Raw genomic sequence first — 27,626 nt, forward strand, 5'->3', positions numbered from 1 at the left:
AGTCACAATCTTCCTCCGTAGTTTATATGTAACTTTTTTTGCTCATTATTTGGTCAGCTCATAGACATAAAAGATATTTAATAATAGATTAAACAATAACACATAATTCTTTGGTTAAAGACATCTCGAAGCATTCAGTTGAAACAACAGTCTGAGTGAACTTTGAAGGCGATTGACTTCTCGATTCTTTTCTTATAGCAAACATCATTATAGATTACCTTTATTCCAATTTTAGTTCAGATTCAGAGGTAGTAAAGAATTTGCTATTACAATCATGATTTTTGCAAATGCTGATCACTCCCGGGAGCACATTTTTCGTCATGCTTTGAATCTTATTGGAAAATGTATCAACGCCACAAAATTGAGCAATCCCTGTAACAGGTAAACTGCCACAGGTTTGCAGACACAGACTTACTACTGACTAGAAATGATTTAAACGCGATTCGATGAAAAAACTTATATTGAAAATCGCCGCCCCACCAAGTATTAACACATATTTGAATCCTAAAAACTAGTCTTTAAACATTTATAGACTACATTTCACTGATTTGTACCCATGCCGCACGCTTCCATACCAGCTGGTAGAAATAAATCGTCGATGAAAAATCGGGTAGCTGTCATACCTCTCAAAACGCTGCATCTGTGGTGCGACGCGTTTGTATTCGGGACTCTCACTCTGACTCGACTCTGGGAGTAAGGAAGTAGAACGTTGAATTATAAAGTGCTCGAGTGCATCACCGGATTTAATACGGATCCGACGTGACACAGAACCCGTGTGTTGGCAAGTTCAACCTCGTACAGGATGGCCAAAACCAAGACCAATGCCGAAATGGAGAACGGAGTCAAATCATCGCCTACCATCACCGAGGCAACAACGGCCTCGTCGTCGTCATCTTCTGGAACACCAGCGCTTCCGCCGGAGAGTGACAACATATCAACCCGTGTCGGCTCAAGAACCAAGGTAATACCCCCAAACGCCCTACTCGATTAAGTAACCAATTTGAAAATCATATTTCAGAAAGCAAAAGTCGTATTCGATCCATCTGATAATTACGTACCGAGAAAGCGGGTTCGCAAGGCGGATTTACCCTCCAGCGAGCCACCAGTTGGTTCGTCAAAATCGGAAAACTTGATTTCCAGATCCCCCTCCAAGTCGGACGGGCCAGCAACCGATAACGGTACCGTGCCCAAGTTGCGGCTGACGCTGAGTCCCGCCTCGGTTACAACCACCAAACAAATCTCAGCAACCCTGTTGACCACCAGCTACAGCCGACCGAAAGTACTTGGCGGTGGTCCATCTTCATCGTCATCGTCCACGTCCGATGCTTTGGCCGGTGGGCTGTCGGAACCGGGCGGCAGTGGAAACACGGTCCGAAAACATGACTTCATCATCAAACGGGAACCCAATTGCGACATGTGTCACAAGGTGGAACAGCAGCGCCGCGGATTCAAGCTGATTGATTGCCCCAGCTGCGCTTTTCGAGGTGAGTTTTCCTTTTTCGTTGATCAAAGTTACCATTTTATTTGTTGGAAAGGATTGTGGAATTGCATCTGATCGTAGATGCCTTTGAAAATAGCAAGCGGAAATGTCGGGTCTCTTCTGGGATAGAAATCCGTTCTCAGTCATTTTTTTTACTTTATGTCGTACAAAATTAATATTACTTAAAGTTATAGTTTATTAAAATAAGTGAAAACAAAAAAATGTGAATATTGTTTAATTCTAATTATGCATTGTTGTGGTTTTATCATATTATTGATGAATCACGTAGGCCGTATGCTTGGGTTACTGAAAAGATAATAATTTCCCTATATACATACTTTGTTGTACCCTTTTACACATTATTTTTGCATTATTGCAAGCTACAAAATAAAAGAAACAAGTTTTTTATTCAGTTGAAAAATAATTTAATCACAAGGAAAATTATGTATTGTTTTTCTTTGCATTAAATTCTATAATATAAAAATTGGCTGCTTACAGCGTAGCGTTTCAATCAACTCTTCCAGTTCCCCGCAGTAATAGCTTCCGGCGCCATTTTCAACTCTATCATTTACAGAACCATGTTGGACAATATACTGCCTATGATCGCATATGAGTCTCATCTTTGCTGGGTTTTCTATTCATATTGCACAAATATGGGATTGTGGGCAGTATTATACTGCCGTCATACGCATATTTGTCCCATGTTTGCTGGGATTTCCTATGTACATGGGACAGTTATGCGTAGAACGGCAGTATAGATCATTGTCAATTTATGGCAAATAATTTTCGATATACTTTTGTATATCTGCAGCCAAACTCACGATTGAAAACTTGGTTCGTGAAACAGAAACATACGAAATATTTACATCAAACTGTAAGAACCATAACCTCAAAGTTAATGCTGCAATATCACTAAAAATGGGACAAAAACATGCAAATTGTTATTTCTGAGGCTTTCTTGAGGACTTTGCAAGCTGAAATCGGGTAAAATTCTAATCATTTACTCGAAATATGTTTATATGTTCGTCAGAGAGGGCTAAATAAAATATGCAAACCAGGTTGATGACTGGCAGTCCAATTCTTGAGAAGAAGAGGGCAGTAAGGGACCCGGAAGAACGTGGAACACTACAGACGGAGACAGGCCAGTGGCAGAACGTGAGTCATCATGTTAGTTAGATCCTTAACTAAAATAAGCCCACCATATTTTTCGGCAGCAAATGTCGCAATCTATTAATAGAATCGATAAATAGTGTCTTACAAATTACTAAACTTGTAGTCAAATTACATACATATGTGGGTCATTAAGCTGGGCGTGATGTTTCGTTGGGCTCTACATTAAGAGCTATATTACAATATTTTTATTGAAACATATCATGAAAAACAATTAAAGCACGACGAATGTCCTAAGAGAAACTGCTATGAGGTTTTGGTCCGTCAGTAACTTTCGCAAATACATTTGTTTGTGTGTTGCATTTTGTCTACATCAATCAATCTGTTGTATTCATAGCGACCTTTTGTCTGGGATTCTATTTGTAATAGGCAGCTCAAATAAATTAGTGCCACTTGGTATATCAATAATCCGATATCTGAGTCTGAAGCTATTCACCTGTACTAAAACATTTTGTTGCCTACTTTAAGGCCTTTTTTATCGAGTCCAGGAGCACAACATTTTTTTGAGCCAGGGTAATCGGAAATCTGCAAACAGACACCTGAGGAGGTTAACTCAGGTAGTGTGGGGATGGGTATTATTTAGAAGCTCACCCGACCCACTAAAACCGAACCCCTTACGCCAGTTCATACCCCCCGGCCCGAAATTATGCAATACTTCAGGGCAGACTATTTAGAACGCTCATACTTATGCTAACGCATAAGGCATTAGAAGAAACACATCGACTTCATGAGTGGTAACCAAGATGAATACACAGCTAGGTGTTTCAACCTGCCCAATTTATGGATGAGAAGAAGGCGGGGGTGAAAAATTCATTTTCGGTGCAAAACATAAACAAACCGGCTGGCTCTCCCATACTAAAATCCAAGATGACTGAATCGTGAATTTGGCAGATTGGAACACCTAGTGGTGTATTCATCTTGGTGGTAACCTCACCATCCGGCGATCGCAAGCCATGGCAGTAACCTAACGATCTCCATCATTAACTGACGAAAGAGTCGAGCACCCCGGCATGAAGGTTGCCGGGGTGAACAAGGTGTTCACAACATCACAGGCCTCTACTGCAGCTGCTGGTTTTGTTCAAAGCTGTGTGGCCGATATTATGGCAGCGACTCTCCGTGAATGCGTGTGCACGCCACTGAGGTCTGACTAGAGGAGAAAAAGTCATGGCTTGCTGCTCGCCGATTGACACGCTGATGTATAAATCTATTAACACCAGGGCTTGCAATCCAATGAAGATGAGCAAACCACGCATGCCTCATTCTCTTGCTTGCTTCACAAGCAGCCAGTGGTAGTGAGGAAACAAATTCGGCAAGCAACACGAAGCTTCGATGCTCTTGTCACACATAAGCTACTGAATCATACATGTTCGTTGTTTGATCGCCTACCGAGGGAAGCGATTGTAACGAACTCTTGTGTTGATGTCAATCATGCATTGCATTACGGGAGAAGATGATACATAACAAACCAACACAATTCGGAATTTTGCAGCTATTCTCAGGCTGCAATATACGAGACAAATGTAGCGCTTCTCTCTGAATACGTGTTTTTACGAAGCAGTTTGATCCACACGCGTATTAAAAAAATGCGTTTATTCCTACGGGTTAGAGACTAATGGGGTATAGTATATCTAATACTAGCTTTATGTACCCGGCCTTGCTCGGAATTGCCAGTTTGATTCGCAGTTTTTTTTTCACAATCGGAAAATGAATAAACCAATTGGTCAACAGGATAATTGCGTTTTCTTATCGATACTTCATCATTTGATCAGAAGAAGGCAGATTTCATTTGAAAACATTGACTGGTTTTGAAGAAGGGAGCAAACCCATAATCGCCATATTCCGGGCAAACGTTTATTTCTAAAGAAGGAAAAACATCCACCGATGCCTTATTCCGGGCAAACGTCTATTTTTAAAGAAGGGATCACATTCACCATCCAGAAGGAAACACATTAATCATTGCTTGTCACTGGGCAACCATAATTTCGATAAATGGTTAAATTGATCGATAACTAAACAATACAATAATGGGTTCAGAAGTTAGGCTGGAGCATACACACAAACATACAAACATTGAGTTTTATATATCTCAGGTACTTATTCAAAAGGACGTATGTGATTTTGTAAACAAAGATGCATACGTCGATTTGTCAAATATGATGGCACTCCTACGCAAACCAACACAACGAACATGTAGCCGAAACCTCCCCTACCTGTATGTGGCGATGGTTTGCGTGGGAGTGCTATCAGATTGCAGAAATCAACGTTTAAATTTTTGTTTACAAAATCACATACGTCACATACGTTGAATAAGTATCCGAGATATATAGATAGCTAATAGCTATATGTATTCGGCTTTGCTAGGGACTGAAAAGTAAATTATTCAATTAAAATGTCCAATGCTGTAGCACAAAACCCACAGAGGTAGATCTACCGCTCATAGAATTGTTCCTTTGTATCAATCTATTTTATATATTTGTTTGGCCCTTCTACCTTTTCAATAAACATCTTCCAAAAATAGAGAATAAGTGTACCAAATCTGGTTGTAATTTATCCTGGGAGTTACACTGAATTGCTCATTTTTTTAAAGACAACCTTCCCCATAACTTCCCTTTTTCCCCAATGACCCTCCCACCTCCTTTGTTATCTTCTCCTTGGGATAGAAAATGTGTACACCAATTTTGGTTGAAATCGGTCCTGGGAGTTAGGTGTTACACTGAATTGCTCTTTTCTAAATACAACCCTTCCCCTTACCCTCCCTTTTTCCCAATGATCATACCACCCTTTGTTATTTTCTCCTTAGGATAGAGAATGTGTGTACCAAATTTGGATGAAATCGGTCCAGGGGTTCAAAAGATACACTGAATTGCTTGTTTTCTGAACAATACCCTCCCCCAGCCCCTCCCTCTTTCCCAAATTACACTTCCATATGATCGACTACTCTTAGTGAATATGTGTACAAAATTTGGTTGATATGGGTACTGGGGTTGGGAGTTACACTGAATTGCTCGTTTTATAAAGACAACCCTCCCCCATACCCTCCCTTTTTTACAATGACCGCCCCACCCGCTTTGTTATCTTTTGTTTAGGGTAGAGAATGTTTGTACCAAATTTGGTTGAAATCGGTGCAGGGGTTCAGAATTTACTCTGAATTACCCGTTTTCTGAACCATACCCTCCCTCCAGACCCTCCCCCTTTCAAAGATTACACTCTCATATGGTTGTCTCCTTATATTGAATATGTGTACAAAATTTGATTGAAATCGGTCCTAGGAGATGCAAGTTACACATAATTGTTCGTTTTCTAAACAAAACCCCTCCCCCTTTTCTAAATGACCCCCCCCCCCCCCTTTTCAACTTCCCCTGAGGATAGAGAACGTGTGTACCAAATTTGGTTGAATTCGGCCAAGTGGTTCAGAAGTAGTTAGCGAACATACATACATAGATTGATTTTTATATATATAGAAGAAGAAGAAAGAAGAAGATATCTTGGAAGCGGTTAGATTTAGAAAGTAGTCGTCTTTCACAAAGTTCTTCGGAAGGTCAAAACCATTTTGTTGAAGATTAATTTAGTTCGGAATTCATTGTTCATGAGACTTTCTGCAAGATAGGATATCTCGGAATCCATACAATTTAGCAAGTAGACGTACTCTACAAATATTTTTGGAAGATGATGTAGGATATCTCGGAATCTATTCAATTCAGAAAGAAACTGTCTTCTACAAAGTTGTTCACAAGTTTAAAACCATTATGTTAAAGATAAACTTAGTTCAGGCAAGGTAGGATATCTCGGAATCTATTCAACTTGGAAAGTAGCCGTCTTCTACAAAGTTGTTCGGAAAGTCAAAACCATTATGTTGGAGATTAGTTTAGTTCGAAATTCGCACACCCAAAGGCGCTAGTATACATAAGACTTTCAGCAAAGTAGAATATCTTAGAATCCATACAATTTAGCAAGTAGCTGTATTCTACAAATCTGTTTGGATGGTAAAAACCATCATGTTGAAGATTAGTTTGTTCAGAATTCATTCAACCAACGGCGCTAGTGTACAAGAGACTTTTGGCAAGGTAGAATATCTCGGAATCTATTCAATTCAGACAGAAGCCGTCTTCTACAAAGTCTACAAAAGATCAAAACCATTATGTTGAAGAATAGTTTAGTTCAGAATTGATCCACCGAACGGCGCTAGTGTACATGAGACCTTCGGCAAGGTAGGATATCTCGGAATCTATACAATTTGGCAAGTAGCTGTATACTACAAAGCCAAAACCCATTATGTTGAAGATTAGTTCAGTTAAGAATTGATCTATAACTTTGTGGAATATCACAACCAGTCTTGCAAAATGTCGTGACCATCACCAGATGATCAGATATGAAAACAAAAACCACCACGCTTTTAAACCATGTTCTTTACTGACAATCACGGCAAGCGCATCCTGACATGTAGAAGCTGACACGTGAGTACCTTAGGTAAGCGTGACACCCAGATTCACAACCACAAGCTGAGAACCATAAAGAGCATCAGGTCGGTCAGCTGTCAAAAGTGCAGATGAACACCGTTATTGATTGATTTTGTCGTCGTTTGATTGGACTGACGTCGTTTTTAATTGATAAATCGGATAAATCAATAGTTAAATTAAGGGTTCATTCACAAATTACATAACGCTAAAATGGACCATTTTCAGCCCCCACCCACCCTCTCGTAACGTATTTTGTATGCAAGGGTTTTGAAATTTGTATGGGCCGTATTTGTGAACGGCTGGTGAATGGTGAATTTGGCCTAGTTAGTTGAACTACAAGTTAGTTTTTACAAATTTGATCCAGACTATCTTTTAAAAAAGGCCAATTTTTTTTTATTGATTTTTTCAAATGGATACAATCAAAAAACGACGCATCCTATAAAAAAATGTTATATGGGTGACTATCGCAAAATCAGTCAAAGTTTCTAATAAAGATATCGGAAACATTTCAAATTGAACCCCACACTGGAAAAAAAACAGTTTTAAAAATTAAAACTCGATTTGCAAAAAAACGCCCTTTTTAATTTGAATGAAATTGTGCCTCACGATAGGTGATTATGTTCCCTACCAACCGTCCGTACATCGCAAGCTGGGCACTTTGAAGGAAAAAAAGTTTTCTTAACAAAAACTTTTTCTTGTCGAAATTATTTTCAGTGTATTTAGGGTAAAATGCCCAATAGTGGACCCTCAACCAATAGTGGTCCCTCCAGGCATTTTTTTATTATTACAGCACAATGGAAACATTTTGCTATGAAATTCCATCGGGAGAACCTACCTTACAGTCCTATGATTTGATTAGATGCATTGAAAATGCTATGGAAAGTAAAATTAGATGATTTTTTACAATTCTATAAAAAATGAACACGAGAGTGTCCATTATAGGAATATTTTGGGGGGTCCATAATAGGGAAGAAGAACGTCCCGAAATGAAACATGAAAATCAAATGAAGTGTCGACTATAGGGAAGCAATTTCCTATTATGGACCCCCAGGGGGTCTACTATAGGGCAAATTCAGTCCGACTTTACAATGTTAATTTCAAAGAATAACGTCGAGTATTTGAGTGTTTTATGTATGTATCGTGAAGAGGAGATGCAGAGCTTGATATTAGATATCACACAAAATTGATATTTTGAAAATTTCCACTCCTTATGCTAGGAAGAGCAAAATTTCGCTACTAGGGGGTCCACTATTAGGCATTTTACCCTACATCGGTTGCGATTAGTTACGACCTAAATATTGTACTCTGCTTGACTGTACAGGAATATTTTAGTATATGTATGTATATTAGGGTGGCTCAAAAAACACTTTTTCAAATTTTTTGATGGGCCGCCCTCTTATTCGGTTCTATTTGATGCCCTGATGCTCTGGACAAAATTTCAGCCAAATCGGTCAACGTTTGGGCAGTGCTAAACTCGTTGGAAGTTTATATGGAAAAATGTATGCAGAAGCATCCAAAAACAGCTATTTGCAGTTGGACGGCACAATTTACGATTAAGAACCATGATACTCATTCAGTTCTTGTAAAATAAAATACAGAATGTTATGCTGAAAACCGCGAGAAGATTAGAGTTTATTACGCAAAGATATTAGCATTTTACTGGAGTGTTGTAGGGGTGAATTTATTTCTTTTCAAAGGTAAAAGAAACGAAATTTGCTCAAACCCCACTGCAGAGAAATGCTAATAACTTTGCCGGGAAAACTCGAATCTTCTCGCGGTTTTCTGCATAACATTCTGTATTAAATTCTCCAAGATCTGAATGAGTATCATAGTTCTTCATCGTAAGTTGTATAGTCCAGCTGCAATTTACTGTTTTTGGATGTTTCTGCATATATTTTTCAATATAAACTTCCAACGAGTTTAGCACTGCCCAAACGTTGACCGATTTGGTTGAAATTTTGTCCAGAGCATCAGGGCATCAAATAGAACCGAATAAGAGGGCGGCCCATCAAAAAAATTGAACAAAGTTTTTTCCATACTAATTTGAGCCACCCTAATGTATATGTTAATTCCACTGACACTCCTTGACACTGAAAAAAACAAAAACAAATCCGACAAGAAAAAATTTTTGTTAGAAAAACTTTTTTCCCTTAAAAGTGTCAAGCTTGCGATGTATGGACGGTTGGTAGGGAACATAATTTCCTATCTTGAGACACAATTTCATACAAATAAAAAAAAGTATTTTTTCGCAAATCGAGTTTTAATTTTTAAAACTGATTTTTTTCAGTGTAGGGCTCAATTTGAATTGTTTCCAATATCTTTATTAGAAACTTTGACTGATTTTGCGATAGTCGCCCATACAACATTTTTTGTAGGATGCGTCGTTTTTTGATTGTATCCATTTGAAAAAATTAATAAAAAAAAATTTGGCCTTTTTCAAAAGATAGTCTGGATCAAATTTGGAAAAACTATGTATGTACTTTTCTTTTTACAGCACCTCTTAGAATATTGCACATAAAGTCAACATAAACAATAAGAACACTTAAATGTTCCCAAAAGTTCTATTTTGGCTTCATGCATTTTTATTACAGCAAAAATCCATTAATTTCCGCTAAGTGGATTATTCCATTGCTGACGAGCGTTGATTTCGAACCAAACACCGCATAGGTCAAGTGATCATCACGATAGTCAAGATGACACGGATATGACAACCACAACATCAGGAAAGTTTTCCTATCATTCATGCTGGTGATCACAGGTAGAAGAGTGAAGACATGGTGAGTGACCAAGCGCTAGTTGCTAAAATGTCACTTTCATGGTGATCGTTACACCAAGCATGTGAGATCCACATTAAGCATCACACATGACCTGGATTTTGTTATTGTCACGCTTTGCGTGACTTGAACGGTGACACTTTGCAACACTGATCACAACTCTCTGAATATCACAGATTCTGAGATATCTAATTCAACTGGTTGTCTCATAGACGCTAGTGTCACCATGCGGATGAATTACGAAATAATGAGATATTCTCCCGGTTTAATCTTTCGAACAACTTTGTAGAATATCACAACTGTCTAAATTTTACAGACTCCGAGATATCTTATTCAACTGGTTGTCTCATAGACGATAGCGCCACCATGCGGATGAATTCCAAATTATTGAAATGTTGTTCACAATGGGTTTGATCTTTCGAACAACTTTGTAGAATATCACAACTGTCTAAATTTCACAGACTCCGAGATATCTTATTCAACTGGTTGTCTCATAGACGCTAGCGCCACAATGCGGATGAATTCTAAATTATTTAAATGTTCTTATCCTATTGATGAGTTGCTTCGTGTCTTTGGTCTTCCAATCACGTTTGTATATAATGGAGCTCAGTAGACCAAAAATACTTTAGCAGTTTTCGAAACATTTTCACGCTTAATATTGTCCACCGTGTACTTTTCCTACGATCTTTGTTCGCTTAAAAGTACTGTACTATGTGTGCCACAGTACTTCCTGTTTTGATGGCATGTTTTATAACTGAAAATGCTGGAGTTGGAAAAAGTTTGTGGGAGACAATTTTCTGAATATTCTAAGGATTTATTCACATAAGGTATTATTCAGGTATCTGGCACCCCCAATCCTACCCTTTACGTTTGACAATAGCCAACATCTTTGAGTTTCCCATTGTTCGATTGAAATTGGGTTTCCCACTGACAATTCTATTTTGTAAACAAACCCCTATTCCGTGTTGATTTTTCCTAAATAGACGTAATTATTTTTCATCATTTTTCGAGAACTTGTGCGAAAGTATGAATGCGAGCTGTATTTAAACAAGAATATTGATCCCTTTAATAAATTTTCATATTTCGATCGGCACCAAGCGCTCCACTTCGCCAAAATATCATGATATTTAAAACACATTTTCAATGGTAGGGTTTAGACGACTATGATGACGCCTTTGTATTAATTTAAATCGATAATTTTGATGCTGGCATCAGAAAAATGGCTGCTTCGCAGACCCCTGGTATTATTTCTCTGAAAGCATTAATGTTCTCATAGAAAATAATTGAATTATTGAAATTCCCGTTTTTAGTTCAAAATTTAGGTGCATTCCCTATGCTCCACCATTCTATTATTGCACGCTTCCAGCGTGCGAATTGTGAACGTATGTTGATTGTGTCTATACGTTTTCTTACTACAGTACTGAACGAATTAAACATGTATCTCCTCAGTGCCATGTTGTAGCATGAAGCAATCCTTCTCGGTCCGGACCCGTAGAAATGGAACTTCCGAGTAGGGATCCTATAATGAGAGATATGCAAATACTTTTCCAGACGATTTAGCAACGCTGTTACTTTTGTTAGCAAACGCTTCCAGAACTTGCCGCAGCGCAAAATGTTGTAGCTTATATATGACTTTGCAATCGATAACAATTTGGAATATGTTTGTCTGTCCACTAACAGTGTTTAAATAAGCATTATCACTAAAATAAAAGTGCAATACAAATAGGCGAAACACGATACATAAACTAGATTACTTCTACTCGCGAAAGTAAAACAAATTGTTTATTCGATGAAACATTTCTTAAAATCTATTTCAATACCTTTCAACCTCGTCTCAATCTGCAACAATAACAACGTTCATTTGGCTCACGTTTTGACAGTTCTCAATGCTCGATTGGCTTACAATGGCCGCTTTCGCATATCTCTCATTATAGGATCCCTACTTCCGAGCAAAACAAACCAGTAAATAATGCCAGCAACACAAGCAAAGCGAGAGAGAAGCTTTGTCGCTAAATAATGTTGTGAGTAGGTTGCAACACCGAGCTACAATACTTCATACGCAAAAATGAAGCACGACAACTCTCTCGTGCAGTATTTGTGCGACAAACACAGTACATCGAATATGTGTATCTCCTCTCTTTCGACGAATCTGAGAATTTCCATGCAACAAATAATCATAGAGTATATTCACAAATCTGCACTTTTTACAAGCCCTGATTAACACACACTGAAAGGATTTTACTCAAACCCCAAATTTCCCTTCTTCTCTCATTAAAAATGCAAAAAAAAAAAATCTTCTGGCATAGGATGCAATGCTTGTTTTTCTCCTGGGCTATTCAAATGAGGAGAAGGTGAACATCGGTTGCATTTGAGCAACCGGTTAACTCCATTGAAAGCTGCACACCAAAATAAACTTGTCATCAACATCATGGTTTTAATATGTACCAGAACAATGATTCAGATTGTGGGTTCCCAAACTGTGGGTCGCGAAAGATAAAACGTGATTCATACTTACGTTGGATGATTAGAGAACAAATTTACGAAGCCAATGGCCTCTTTTGTTTGTCAAATACAATGACAATTTCTTCTAAAAACATCCCAAATGCAATCCAAAACTAAGCCTTGTTGAACTTCATTACTAATAAGATTGAGGAACAACCTAATAAAGATAAGAAAATCCATGCTAATCCAAATCAAATCCAATGCAAAATCAATCCAAATGTAATTCAAATCCAATCTAAAATCCAATTCCAATCCAATCCAAATCCGTACATTTAATCCAACTTTTAGTTTTGCGTACACCATCAACCATTTACTAGTACTGCTATCCAATAACTCCAAACTAATCTTACGAATAAATCCGAATCTCCGAATAGTTTTGTAAAATCCAGCAAAAATCCGGCAACCTTATTAATTTTTCAAATTCCAAGATATCTGCTCCTACAGGTAATTCCGCTATGGGTACATTCAGTCAGTACATTCCAAGATAAATTTCCAGATAATTTATTTGGCTTTCCGAATAGTTCGTTAGTTAGAACAGTACATCATTGAATATTTCTACATCTCTCTCAGATTTCGTTATATCATAGCTTAACTGGTAGTCTAATGTACGTCGCCAAGTGGCTTCATGAAATCTAAATTTGTTTTAATAAAAATCAATGCTCGCAAGACTTTGAAATTTTCTAGATCGTAAACTATTTTCCGTTGGTCTTCCATACGCACCTTGTAGTTTCACAAACTACAATACATTTTTTTCGGCTACCTTTCAGACACGCCTTACAGTTTTCTAAACCACAAACAATTTCCACCGATCTTCCAAACGCGCATTGTAATTTTGCAAATCACAAACCAGTTTCCTACGGTCTTCCGGGCGAGGCTTTGATGTTCTTCAAACCACCATCCATTTTTCCAGCGGTCTTTCAGACGTGCCATCATAAACCACTTTCGACGGTCTTTGAGACGCGTATTGTGATTTTGCAAACCACAAATCATTTTCCGACGGTCTTCGAGACGCGTCTTTTGATTTAGCAAACCACAAACCAATTTCCGACGGTCTTCGAGACGCGTCTTGTGATTTTGCAAACCAAAAATCATTTTCCGACGGTCTTCGAGACGCGTCTTGTGAATCTATTAACACACGCTGAATGCGTTTTACTCAAACCCCACAAAAACATAACCATCGCTGAAGCTTCGACATAATCTGTTGTGCTGCTGTGTTCACCGCATTCTACATATCCTCGTCCCGACACATCATCTCAATGAGTTTTCCGGGGTCAAATCCATGCCGCTGACAAGCAGCATGTCATGTCGTTTCGCTATCGAATCGCGGGCATGCAAACATCACATGTTCCACCGACTACACCTCGCCTTTGCATTCCAGAAACTCCGCAGATTCTCCGCAGAACTTCGCGAACCCGAACCTATTCAAACCTTCTTGAAACAGCCATGTTCAGACAACACCTGTGTAAGGTAGAAGTTAATCTGACCATGCTTTCTATTGACCCAACACGATACTTCCGGAATGACCCTGTAGGTCCAACGACCTTTGACTGCTCTTTGCCAATTGAGCAACAAGGCTGCTCTCTTGACACGTCACGCTTGCACCGATTCCCTTTTATTTAAAAAAGTCCACATCTTCCTCCAGAAGTATGTCTATTGGCATAATCCAAGCAATGACTTAAACCGCTTCATACGATATGGTGCGGCATGCCCTAGCGATCCGTAGCTGGCGAATTTCAGCCAAATTGTTTGGAAAATACACCTCCGTCACACTTTCGTTCAGCAAATTGGTTCGGTATGCCTGATTGAGCTCATAATTGCAACAAAGGCAGTTGATATGTTAAAGATCAATTCCACAAAACATTATACGACAATTAAATGAACTTTTCTATAGTTTTCGGCTGATCTATTAGGGGTTAGGTTGTGCACTTTGGAATTCATTGATTGCCATGAAAAAACATTACGCATGCCATCAAAGATGCCTGCGATGTATGGCTTCGCGCACGGTCAAACATATGCAGAGGAACGCGCGCCACAGCACATATCTAAGCCACCTTTGATAACATGCGCACGTTTTTCATGACAATCAATGAATTCCAAAGTGCACAACCCAACTCCTAATAAATCATCCGAAACTTTATAAAAAGTCATTTAATCATCGTATAATGTTCTGTGGAATTGATCCTTATCATATTAATTCCTTTTGTTGCAATTCTGAACTCAATCGGGCATACCGAACCAATTTCCTAAACGAAAGAGTGACGGAGGTGTATTTTCCTAAGCATTTTGGCTGAAACCACCATACAAACTTAAAATCAAATGCGCCAGCTTATGCAACAAGCGATTGAGCTGAAATTTTCAGAAATTGATTTTCTTACCCAAAGGCACAATCCTGGGGGGTGCCCCGTAGAATTCGACAACTTTTTTTCTCCTCCTACAAGGCTGGGCCACTCTACTCCACACCTCCGGCATAGCCTACTCCGATATGGATTTCCGCAGTCATATGATGCGACGGTCGGTTTGCTGTTAACAAGAAGTCAACACGGGCACATCCGGAATACGAATTCCGTAAAAGCAGTGTGGGACAATTTGGAAAGGCAACACCAGAAGAAAACACTCCCAACAAAAGTGCACTTGCTGAAAAGAATATGCGACATGCAGTATTTACCACAATGGCGATAACATCGAAGAGCACCTCATAGCGTTTGAAGATTTGTTCGAGAAGTTGGCTAATGCTGGCACGAAGCTCTTCAGGTGGTGGTAGTTTTCGGGAGTTTGCCAAATTTCTTCGATGTTTTGACTGGAGAATCGTGCTTATGATGAACTCACACTGCAGCTAGTGAAAGGGAAAGTCATCAACAAAGTGCACAAGCGGCGAGAACCATCGGTGCTGGATCCGGTTGTTTTGAAGGCGGATGATAAGAAGAAAGGTGTTCTATGCTACTTTTATGAAAAATTGCTTACTGTGTTTGAGACAGAAGAAAGAAGATGGCGTTAGTGGTTCTGTTGAGAGCACGTGTCGGTTGATAGACTTGTGCGAAAAGGAGCCAGAGTTTTTTTTTCTCGATCGGAACGATTATACGATTACGCATAGAAACAGAGTTACTGCTGTGGCTGTGTCAAACAAGGGCCTCTACCTCTACCATCTCCAAATGGTTGAGCAGGCCAATGTGGTCTACCACAAGAAGGACTGCATACATTGGCACAGAAAGCTGGGGCATCGTGATACTCGAGCTATCCTGGATCTTGAACGTAAAGGTTTAGCAACTGGTATACAGGTACGTAGTTGTTCTATACCCTATAATTGTTAACCCTGCTTGCAAGGGTAGATGGCAAGGCGGTCGTTCCCAATGAAGGCCAAGCGGAAATCAAAAGCTGTATTGGACTTAATCTACTCTGACCAATAAAGACGGCCACACCCGGTGGTCGTCGGTACTTTTTATCACTGATCGATGATTATAGCCGCTATACAAGTCTGTATATTCTGAAGAAGAAGTCAGAGACTGTAGATACTTTCCGTGATTTTGTACGACTCATGAAAACGCAGTTTGGGAGGCCTCCAAAGGTGATCAGATTAGATCAAGGAGGAGAGTACAATAGTTCAGCGTTGATCGATTTTTTGAAGCAAGAGGGTATTCAGCAGCAGTTCACAACGGCATACACGCCACAGCAGAACGGAGTCGCAGAGCGCAAACATTGTTCGCTTGTGGAAATGGCTCGGTGTATGATTATTGAGTCTGGATTACATTATCGTTATTGGGCCTCTACCCTATTACCAATTATCTCCAGAATATGTTGCAAACGAAGCCAGTGCAGGAAACGCCTTTTGAAATGTGACATGGTACTAAGCTGGACATGAATATGATTCAGAGGCGTATGTATACATTCCGAAGGAGAAACGGACGAAGTTACAATCAAAGGCAATGAAAATGAGATTCGTTGGTTACTCGCAGCAGCATAAAGCCATTTTATTGATTTGTAGACTAACAAAGTTGTGTTTGTCGAGATGCTCGCTTCTTGCGATTCAATGATAGGATTGACGATGCATTTGCTGATAACTATATAGAGTTGATCCCGTTAACAGTGAAGCCGACTAGCAGTGTAGACCTGGAGGAATCGGACTATTTCGATGAACAATCTTGTAAATCTGATGATGATTATGAAGGCACCCAAGATGCAGAATTCTGTGGCTTTGAAGAGAAGTCGTGTGAAAATTTGATGCGTGGTTTCGAAGATCCTGCTTGTGGAAGCTTGTGGAAGTGAAGCGGCTTGCATGGATGATAATTTGATCGAGATTCAGAAGGAGTTGAATGATATCCAGGAGGAGCAACACGATGGAGCACCTCGTCGTTCTGCAAGGTCAACGAAAGGAGTTCCACCTGACCCTTTTGATGCGAAGAGCAAAGTGGTCCATTGTCAAGAAGAGGAGCCTCGTAGATCTCAGGGCAAGCGTGCTCCCGGTGGTCGAGGAGAGGGTGTTAGATGCATTGGCTGCGAACTGGATTTTTCAATGTTGAGGAACAAGTTTGTTCTTCCGGGTTGTTCTATCCGGAACGACGGTTTCATATGCTTAGTTCTGGTGATGACAGTAGAGCGACATGATGGCCGCACTTTCAGCATCCAGTAGCTGCGATTGAGGGCGTGTGATGCACCATTGAATGTAGTCGCGTTGTCCGAATGCAGCTAGGAAATTCTTCCTTTGCCAGGGAAGAATCTGTAGTGAGGCCTCTAACAAGCTCGATGTCGCTAAATCTGACGACTGATTCATTACTGGACAGGTGAAAAATCTCTTAGAGAAAAGCCTGCTGTTTTATTAGATGGCACAGATGAACTTCAGCTTGTTGTTATTCTTCAGAGAAGCCTGGAGCCTGCAATTTTTGGCAAGACAGTATCTGTGTGTAGATGAATATATGCCAGTGCCCCACAGTGCCAGCCGTTGCCGAAACTACTACACGATTGTTTCCAGATACACCGACAACAGACGACACTGGGAAAAGGGTTTATGTAGGACAGGACTGGATTATTCTTGCCAATTCTTAGTCGGGTCAACGCACGCTGGTCTGCTGGACTGATCTTATCTTTCCACCTTTCCTTAAGTTTCACGTCTCGAGAATTGTGCCATATCGTGGGCATATCGATTGCAGGCTGTCTCCTAGCTTCGTTTGCTAGTCGGTCGACCTCGGTATTTCCACTAATGCCGGCGTGTCCACGTGGAACCTTCGCTCTGATCATTTGGAGAATTCGCAGTCGTGAGTCGCACGATTTCCAGTGCGACTTAAACATTAGCGCTCGGTTCAGAGTGACCTCAAGAACTTTAGGTGGTTGATTTTCCGAACGGGCTTTCAATCGATGGTTTTCACCGGCTACCGGGGCGCTTTGGGCTGCAGTAGAACGTCTGCGGTTTGGTGGGAGATATCTAGAATCCCACGCTCTTCGCACATTTGTCCACAGGTTTGACGGCGGTCTGCACCTGCAGTCTGCGGTGTAATTCTTCTCCTTTTGCTCTACGCACCACGAGGAAGATGACATCCGCGTACAGAAGGATTTCAATTCCAGCGGGCAGCACGCGGAAAATGGGCTGCTTCGCGATGAGAAACAGCATTACGGACAGGACAGAACCCTGAGGTACTCAGTTCTCTCTCCAGGAAGGTGCGTTCCGACAGGAAACTCTGCAGTAAATTCAGCATCCGACCATGTACTTGCCAAGACTAGTTCGCATGATGCCGTGTCGCTGTCATGGTGTCGTACGCTTTCGATAGATCCAGGGTTGCTATCAGGCAGTGCTCATCGGTAGTAGGCAGGCGTCCACATGAGTTCGAGTTCGGTAATCAATCGCCGATGCAGCTGACGAGCGAGATAGGACGGAAGGCATTCGGTCTTGACTCGTGGCAGTTCGGTTTGGGGATAGGAACGTCGATGACATTTCGCCAGCTGGAAGGAAACTCGCCATTGCGTCAGATATTGTTCATCAGCTCGAGAAACGTCATTTTTACGGATAGCGGAAGGTGTTGCAGCAGAGGGAACCCGATCGAATCTGGCCCTGAGCATTATCATTGTTGTGCGACAAATTTATGGGCCATCGTTCAGCTGTCGCTTTCGCCATCTGGAACGATGGAGGGTAGCTGGAAGTCGTCGATCTCTCGCAATACACTTTGGGATCGTCCGTGAATCCGGACTACCGCGCGCTGTTGCCGGTTACTACGCAGAGTAGTCCCCGTCGCCACAGCGCGGTTGTCGTACTGCTGAACGAAATTTTTCCATGATTGGTCCTTTGCCTTACTGATCGGCTTTCGTGCCGCTGCTCGCGCTTCCTGGAATTTAGCCAACGCCTCGGGTCAGGGATTGAACTTATCATTTCATTATCATTTAGTATTCAGCCAATAACTCATTCCAGAGGAATTCCGAAAAGTATTGTATAGCGCACTTCTTGCGTCATGTTCTCTCTACAACTTGTCTAAGAGTACATTGTTCTATGTCTAATATTTACAGCGTGAAACGTTAGTATCACTCAATATACTAAATGATAATAGGTGTTATTATCATTTAGTATATTAAGTGATACTAGCGTTTCACACTGTTGTAAATATTAGCAATAGAGCAATGTACTCTTAGACAAAGTTGTAGAGGGAACATGAAGCTGTAGACTTCGAAGGGATCGGAGACACTTTCGCCGATGTCGACTTGCGGCTCTCAATTTCAATCCAATTCGGCCGTTGGTTTGATGATGCTCTATAATCCACAAAACGTGCTGCATTTGCGTGACTAAATACGTTATCTTGTACAACTGCAGTAACTTCAAAAGCTATACGAGTGCGGTACTGAGTCGAACACTTTTTTGCAGTCGGTATTTATGCACCATGCTTGGGGCTCTATGTGTGTAGGACCACTGTAGGTAACTTGATCTTAGTCAGGAATCCATTCACCTAAAATAATCAAAATCACAAGAAAAATCATGTATTCCAATTAACTAATAGATATGGTTCACATCTTTTTCCTAGCACACTCGAAATGCCTGCGAGCTCATCCTGTCTATCAGAAATTCCCGATTCGGATCAACTTCCGCTGTTTCCAATGTATCGAATGTGTTGTTTGTGGCAAATCGTTACGAGGCGTAAGTATTTGCTATTTTCTACAGTAGTCATTAGTAAATTCTACCAATAATAATGATCAACCGAAACATTAACCCAATAAGTTAGAGCTATAACAACGAATTACTATTCAATTTAAAAATTTCAAAATCCATATTTCTAAATTCCAGGGAAATCTTTTGTTCTGCTGTAATTGCCAGAATGCATTCCACTCAAACTGTCATGGGCCGTCCAACTCGGACAGTCCATGGGTTTGCAAGCGCTGTCTTGGGATTCGCAGTCCGGTTAAGCAGCCTCGCTCGGAACCGGAAAAACCGCCAACGGTCGAGGCCAAACGGCCAGAATCGATCGACAATGCCGACGATGAAGCCCATCAGGAATTTGCTGGCTTCAGCGATAATGAGATGCGGAAGGATTCATTTTCTCTGTCGGATTCGGGACCGGTCAATGATAGTTCACTGCAGCCAGATGACATGGAAGATGATGAAGAGGACGATGAGGAGGAGGAGGATGAGGAGAATGATGAACAGCAGGAAGACGAAGAGGACGAAGAGGCAGATGATATGGAACCTGCAGACCAGAACGACTCAGCTGAGGAAAACAACGATGTCGTCAATGACGAGGAGAAGTTTGATCCGCGGCTTGATAATTTCGAAGAAGTTCACAACTGGTCTTGCGAAGACGTGTATCAATATTTCAATCATTATTTCCCAGATTATGCTCATTTGTTCAAAGAACAGGTAAATTGCAAGCATCTTGTTTTATCATTTCACAATTGTTTACTATTCATCTGTATTAACAAACAAACTAATATATCTCTTAAATTTCAGGAAATCGACGGACCATCATTGGTTCTGATGAGAAAATCAGATGTACTGTCCGGGTTCGGCTTGAAGTTGGGACCTGCGATAAGCCTCTACCAACGGATCGTCATGATGCAGAACAATGATAGGGATTTCCGTTTGACTTGGATTTGAATTGTGGATTTGTTTTTGCGAGTTAGTAAACTACTTTTGATGAGTTTTAAATTTTTAAGGAACTGTTTTATTAGATTATATTGAAATCTATTCTGTAAGTGAATTCAATTGCAAGAACGCAATGAGTTCGAAAGATTTTTTTCTCACTGAAATACACACGCTCCTTAGTGATTAAAGTTTTAAACAGAATTAAAGTGTTGCAGTTTATTTATTTGTGAAATAAAATAAGTGTTTATTGAAATGTGCTCTTGTTTGATCCATTCCATTTCATATAGGTTGATTTTTCTGCTTCGGTAAGAGCGAATTTTGATTAAATTGAGGGGATTTAAAAATTTAAGTTTAAACATATCGATTTTTTACTTTCTGGCTATGTGCCACTGCTTCTATCTGGAGAGGAAGGAGACGAACTTTGTCGAATTATTAACATATGAACTCTAGAAACTAAATGAAGGATCGGTGGCCTTCAAAGATAATCGGAGTTATTTGGACATTGGACATTGCTCTTCAAGCACAACTAAGTCAAAAGTTGAGGCACATTCATAGGAACACGTTATCATTATGCTAGAGAGTTATAACGAGTAAGCTAATGGACTTGCGGTTTTATTCAACGGAGCCATAGCAGCTCTCGGTTTGGTTCACATCGATCACGAAGAGGAGTTGAACAATGTCGCGGGCATGTGGATTACGATGTTACAATGGCCAATGAACAGCAGACTCAAATCCTCAACGGTATGAGTAACGTCAAGTTCGTGCCGGAACATGAACATGTGTGTTTCTTTGACCGTAATTGCCGAAAATGACCAATGCAAGGATAACGATTTAAACGATGACACAGTAGTCACCGGTTTACGTAGTGGAGGTTTGTGCACGCTGGTTTTACCACGAAGGTGAAGAAAATTATGCTCTAGAAAACTGCCAGCACCAATGGCATAGAAGGCTCGGCTACCACGACTGTACTGCCACGCAGTTTCCACTGGCTGTAGATCGTGAATCAAAGCGAGCAGGAGAGCCAAGGTAGGAGGATTATAAAAATGACGTGCTGAAGCAGGAGGAGCAATTAGTAGATCAAGATTTATTGGATGTTTCGGGAAGTGATGAGTTTTACGAAGCAGATTGATTTGAATAGGTGGCGAATCAAGAAGTTGAAAGATGAGCTACTCGTTCGAGTCGCGATGTTACCCACAATGTTTGGAGATTTTTCTAGATACTAGATACATGGATTGAAAAAGCGTCTTGTGCATTTGAAGAACCCACGTTGGGCGCCAATTATTGGTGGTGACGAAATCGGGTGGTTGAATACTTCGTGTACTTGGGCTCACTGGTGATCTCCGATAACGAAACCAGCCGGGAAATTCGGAGACGCATCATGGCAGAAAATCGTACGTACTTTGGACTCTGCAAAACACTCCGATCGAATAGAGTTCGCCGCCGTACCAAACTGACTATCTACAAAACGCTTATTAGACCGGTAGTTCTCTACGGACACGAGACCTGGACGATGCTTGTGGAGGACCAATGCGTACTTGGAATTCTTGAAAGGAAACTGCTGCGTACCATCTATGGTGGGGTGCAGATGGTGGACGTACGTTGCATCAGCTGTTGGGAGAACCATCGATCGTTCACACCGCAAAAATCGGAAGACTGCGGTGGGCCGGGCACGTAGCCAAAATGTCGGACAATAATCCGGTGAAAATGGTTCTCGATAACGATCCGACGGGAATGAGAAGACGAGATGCACAGCGAGCATGGTAGATCGATCAAGTGGGGGCCAATTTGCGGACCAATCCGCAGACTGCGATGATTGGCGACGTGCAGCAATGGACCGATCTGAATGGAGAAGAATTCTATGCACTGCACAGGCCACGCCGGCCTTAGTCTGATAATAAAAAAATAAACGTTGGGCGCCAATTGCAAGACTTTTAACTTGCTAGGGACATCTGTTGTCCTTTTACTCAGGGTCGTTTTTCCGTAGAACCCCGCTCGTTCGACAGTGATTGGTGTCGAGCAAACGGGGTAACGTTTTATTTCGACAAACTGGCTACCTTACACTTATTCATTTCATACGTGTTTTGCAACTCTATTTGCCTTTATTGTGTTTTGGTTCTTCCTATTGTGTGCTATTGTGTTGTAGTGAGTTTCGCGCCTGATGAGAAAGTGTTGGTTCGGCTAGAGCGAAATGTGACAGCTGAGCACGTGCTCCAGCACTTTTTAATTCGACAAGTGTTTGTTTAGTGAATTACCGGGGTACGAATTAAAAAGTGTCGAATTAAATGTTGTCGAATGAGAGGAATAGATAGATTGCTCATGGGATTCCGTTACGCGATGGCGCGGCCTAAATTTGTGACCCGACCATCGCTGTCACCTTTTTTTGAGTCACCAATACGAATGCACTGCGAATGATATAAAACAAGCAAAGGTGCCTTGTGCAAGTACTTTAAGGTACGTAAGTTTAAAGCATAGAATCAAGTGTAAAATAGTTTTAATTTGCAGTGCGTTTATTTTTTTTTCGGTTTTCTCGTGATTGTAGTCATGTTGCATTTTTGAGTGGTAATGTACGTTTTGCAAAAAGATATTTTAGTTACTAGATAAAGATTGTCGCTTCTGTTCCCTTTGTTCTGCTGTCCGAAACATGTGCGGTACATACCTGTCAAATCGTATGGATTTTCCTTCTTTGACATTTAGCTCCCCTATCCTCGCCAGCAAAAGAGGACAGCGACGACAGCGACAATCTTTATCTAGTAAATAACTAAAATATCTTTTGTTTTGCATCATATTCTCCTGTAAAAACGTAAACATTCAAAATTCGTCAGATTGAAAAGTTGTGCTTGAAATTAAACGTTTTTGCGTTTTTGCTAAACGTCATGCGGAAAAGGCCTTTTGTTTGTATTTGTTTACATCGGCTTCGGCGCTGTTTGCTTGCATGCTCTTTGGTTCTGGTCGTTCTGGTTCAACTTGCGAGGAGAATCTTGTTTTATTATTTTTGTGTGATACAACTAAAAGTGTAAAATTTCCATAAATAAGTGATTTCTACCACATCGACGACGATTGTAAATAAAATCATTCAAATATGGTCAAAACGGCTCATGAAAACGACGACGAAGCGATCCATATTTGCGTCCCGGGACAACGTCTATGCGCCGTCACAGAGTACACGGTGGGTGGCGAAGGAACTTACGAAAAGTTAGGCTACCTGCATGCGAGTCTGTCCGGCGTGGTGAAGATTCGTAAGCGGCATAAGGTAAAGTCTAATATTTTGTGATCGGTATACATTATTCCTGCAAGGTACTATTATTTTTAGAACAACTATATTTCGGTGGCATCCTTCGGAAGCAAGACGGTCGTTCCTGTGGTAGGAGATGTTGTAACCGCCAAAATCACAGTAATTAACCAGCGATTTGCGAAATGCGTTATCATCTGTATTGGAAAAACGTGCCTCAACAGGCCGTACAGGTAACTATTGATGAGATTTCCAATGATTATAGATATTTCCAATTTTATTAATCTGTTACTTCCGAGAGATTCCCGAGAATCTCTTTTGGATCATCTAGCAGAATCCTGAAAACTCACCTGAATTATACTTACACGAGCGTGAAATATCATTTAGATTCAATGAAATTTTATCCACTGCTCTTCAAAAAATCTCGCATTTTGTTTCATAAGTAATTAGATATTGTTAATGCTTTATTCTAAATCAACAGAGGAATCTTGCGCAAAGAAGATGTACGTGCTACCGAAAAAGATCGCGTTGAAATGTACAAATGTTTTCGACCTGGCGATGTAATACTGGCTCGTGTGGTAATAACTGTCCCAACTTTGACAAACACGATTCCTATATTAACACCTGCTCTCGGTTTCAGCTCCCACTGGTCGAACTCAACACCTATCATCTTACGACGGCTGAAAACGAACTTGGAGTGGCGGTTGCCATGTCGAATAAGAGCTCGGACCCAACGCCTATGGTACCGATAGGATGGACGGAGATGCAGTGTCCCGTAACGTTGGTTAAAGAGCCACGAAAAGTGGCGAAAATAGTTCCCGAAACTGCACCGCAAAATTATGACGGAAAACTTTAATATCTTAGAAATAATAAATTCAATGCTTGTCCTATAACAAATGTTGATTCAGTGGAGCATTCCTTTTTTTTTTGTTTAGTTCAAATTATGTACAATTGTGCTTTATTCTACATAATGAGTGTCTGATTTCCACTTTTCTCACACAAGAAGACTGTTTCAATTTCAAATGAGATTATCGACAATTTATTCTGACTCTTCGGATTGGGGAGAGGTGGTTTTCGGCTGTTTACTAGTAGAGATTTTCGATGCTGAACTATCCTGATGGAGGCGCATGGTACGCCAGCTTTGCACTCAGAAGTCAGAAGTACACTGAAGTTTTTCTGTTCCGTGGTTTTTCACGCGGTATCGACGTAAAAAAACCGCGTTATGAAAAAAACCCAAATTTATCCACCGGTGGTGATGATCTGTGATGATGCCTTTCTCAATTCAGTATGTTGAATTCGAATTAATGTTATAAATGCAGTGCTTATTGCCTACATCTCGGCGGTAAAAAGATTTGGTGCAATTCTAGTACGTTGCTTAAAAATTACTTACCGTGGGTTGCGCCACGGCTAAAATGATTGATGATTCAATGTGCATTTGTGTTTTTGTTGATTAAAAAATAAAAATATAATCCAAACTGCTTGATTTATTAAAAAACAAAAATAATAATGTCCAACTAGGAAATTTGCTCCGTCGAATGAAACCAGTTGCACTCGAATCTGTCAAGCCCTTCTATATGAAACGCGTTTAACAAAAAGAATATTTATGGGCTACACACATACACACTTTAGGAGTGAAATTATAGCCTTCTGGTACAACTTTGTTGTACGAGAAAGGCAAAAAAAACGACGAAAAAAAAACCGCGCTACTTTAAAAATAAAACGACGTAAAAAAAAAAGAAAAATTATGTCGCTGCCTACTGGGGACGGATATATTGGTATTTATAATGGACGGGGCTTCTACCCTGCCTGCTTCTACCTATTTGTTCGCTATAGGTGTTGTTCGTATAGGTCATAGTAAGGGTGACCAGATCATTTCGGTGAAAAAACGGGACAAACACACTTGCAAAACGGGACATGTCAAAAAACCTTGTGACAAAATTCAAGAGCTGCGGAAATTTTAAAATTTCCATTCCCATGAATATGGTTGGCGCATGTGATTAAATAAATGTCAAATCTAATCAATCACAGTCCTTGTTGATCGAAATTTAAATGACGCTAAAAGTAACCTCTCACCTCGGTAATCTTGTCCATGGATTTTGTTCCCATGTGCTTCCAAAAAGGCGGGACTCATGCAATCCTAGCTAACTTATAGGCTGGTATACAGCTCAGATTCTCCGAGATTTCCGCCGGATTGTATTATTATCAATTCAGTAGAAAACCTAGATGGGCGATTAGCGAAGTTGGATTTTTCTCACAATCCGTACGCAAAACCTAACTTCGGAAGTGGTGCGCTGTTTTCATTTGGTGATGCGCTATACTGCCGCGATTATCATAAGAGTCCCATATAAATTTTTTTTCCTGAAATAAGCTTAAAATGACCTCATCTTTAAGAGAAACTGATAAAATAATAGGCTTCGTTCAAGAAATTTGAAAACAAAACCCACTTGAGTTGTCCCATCTAGCTATTTATTCGCATGAAATGACTGTTATTAGATTTTGATACACTTTTGCGCAAAAAAGAAATATAATTATGGTCCACTTAATAGTTCCATAGCAATGTATACAGATAAAGAATGTTATGCCAAATTTTCAGAAAGATTGCAGGTTTAATCAATTTATTAGAATTTTTTGTATTTCTCCATCTAAAACGAGTTTGAAACATTCAACGGCATATTACTGAAGTTGAAGAAACTGACATGGGACGCTTATGCGAATAGGGGCAGTATACAGCGCACCACTTCCGAAATTTGATTTAACGTATGGATTGTGAGAAAAATCCAACTACGCTGGCGGCTAATTCGGTTTTCTACTGAATTGATAATATTTTAAATCGGGCCGAAATTCTAATTTTCTACAACAGAATCCCATAAATCCCGCCCACACATATTAAAAGATAGACAGAATCACCGTCTTCGACCAGAGGTCGCACAGACTGAACACTTAACATCTAGCATGAGACAACGGACAGGACATTCACACAACACCCAATGGACAAGTGGAGAACTTTTCGCTTTTGAAAAGTTTTCTCCTTTCTGGCGCGAGAATCGAACCCACACTCCACAGCACATGCATCTAGACGATTGATGCACGGCCACAAAGCCCACAAGGCAGTGAAATTTGCAGACAAGATTCTGATCTGTAAACTAGCCTTTAAGTACGTGAGAACCGAAATCCGAACAAAGTTTCCTTCGGTTTGAAACTGCCTTAAACTCGATTTTGTTCAGCTGATTTATAAATTATTTTTTCATCGTTTTTTTCAGTGGATGATATCGAAAGATTCAGAAAGACTTTGAATGATTTTTAATGTTTGGAAAAGAATCGAATGTGCGGTAAAGCAGATTTGAGAAAAATAGGAGAAAATAAAATCGGAAATGAACTTAATCTGGAAATTAGAATGTCTATCCCTGTGCTTCATTTTATTGACGTTGAGGCGTGACGTGATTTTCAGGATATACTGTTACCTACCAAGTTACCGGTTCCGTTCATTCCCTGATAAATTGGCCAAATTTTATTGCCTTTGGAATAAGCAGAAAAAAGTCATTGGAATGAAATTGTATGAAAAAATTTCCCGTTGTCACCTGTTGTCATTAACTGTTAAAACGAAAAGTCGATCCATGCAAAATACATAACGGCATAGATAGATAGCATTATTTTAAAAACAACACTAATAACATAACATCGCACACTTTTCATATGGATTTCGTCCACTTTCTTTGTATTAGAGTTTCCTTTGTATTTGGTTGGTATTTGATTCTTGCTTTATTGAATTTGTTTGAATAATATTTTGGTGCTCATTGAAAGAATCTATGAAAAAACGGGACAAATTGAGGATTTTTTAGATTACGACGAAACAGCCCAATAGGGTCTAAAAAACGGGACTTTTCCGTTAAATACGGTACGTATGGTCAGCCTAGTCATAGTACGCTAGTATGGATTGTGATATGGTACATTTTTTTTATTATCA

At 40.2% G+C, this 27,626-nt stretch overlaps 2 protein-coding genes across 2 annotated transcripts; both read left to right on the forward strand.

The window, feature by feature from the left end:
• The first annotated feature begins 596 nt into the window (after positions 1 to 596).
• LOC134205470 (zinc finger protein dpff-1) lies at positions 597 to 20,686 on the forward strand. The gene is made up of 5 exons (XM_062680736.1): positions 597 to 961; positions 1,019 to 1,484; positions 19,379 to 19,491; positions 19,639 to 20,208; positions 20,299 to 20,686. Exons 1-5 carry the CDS (start codon positions 803 to 805, stop codon positions 20,443 to 20,445), a joined length of 1,455 nt encoding a protein of 484 aa, XP_062536720.1. The 5' UTR covers positions 597 to 802; the 3' UTR covers positions 20,446 to 20,686.
• Positions 20,687 to 23,348: 2,662 nt separating this feature from the next.
• LOC134208129 (exosome complex component CSL4) lies at positions 23,349 to 24,559 on the forward strand. Its single transcript, XM_062684201.1, has 4 exons — positions 23,349 to 23,683; positions 23,744 to 23,895; positions 24,144 to 24,240; positions 24,303 to 24,559. Exons 1-4 carry the CDS (start codon positions 23,513 to 23,515, stop codon positions 24,516 to 24,518), a joined length of 636 nt encoding a protein of 211 aa, XP_062540185.1. The 5' UTR covers positions 23,349 to 23,512; the 3' UTR covers positions 24,519 to 24,559.
• The last annotated feature ends 3,067 nt before the right edge of the window (positions 24,560 to 27,626 follow it).

Source organism: Armigeres subalbatus, chromosome 1 (genome assembly GCF_024139115.2).
Source record: "Armigeres subalbatus isolate Guangzhou_Male chromosome 1, GZ_Asu_2, whole genome shotgun sequence".
Classification (NCBI taxonomy): Eukaryota; Metazoa; Arthropoda; class Insecta; order Diptera; family Culicidae; genus Armigeres; species Armigeres subalbatus.

Coding starts and splice junctions, on each gene's coding strand:
- LOC134208129 (XM_062684201.1), top strand. CDS start 23,513: ATGGTCAAAACGGCTCATGAAAACGACGACGAAGCGATCCATATTTGC. Junction 23,896..24,143: donor TGCCTCAACAGGCCGTACAG/GTAACTATTGAT, acceptor CTAAATCAACAG/AGGAATCTTGCGCAAAGAAG. Junction 24,241..24,302: donor ATGTAATACTGGCTCGTGTG/GTAATAACTGTC, acceptor TCTCGGTTTCAG/CTCCCACTGGTCGAACTCAA.
- LOC134205470 (XM_062680736.1), top strand. CDS start 803: ATGGCCAAAACCAAGACCAATGCCGAAATGGAGAACGGAGTCAAATCA. Junction 1,485..19,378: donor CCCCAGCTGCGCTTTTCGAG/GTGAGTTTTCCT, acceptor TCTTTTTCCTAG/CACACTCGAAATGCCTGCGA. Junction 20,209..20,298: donor CTCATTTGTTCAAAGAACAG/GTAAATTGCAAG, acceptor CTTAAATTTCAG/GAAATCGACGGACCATCATT.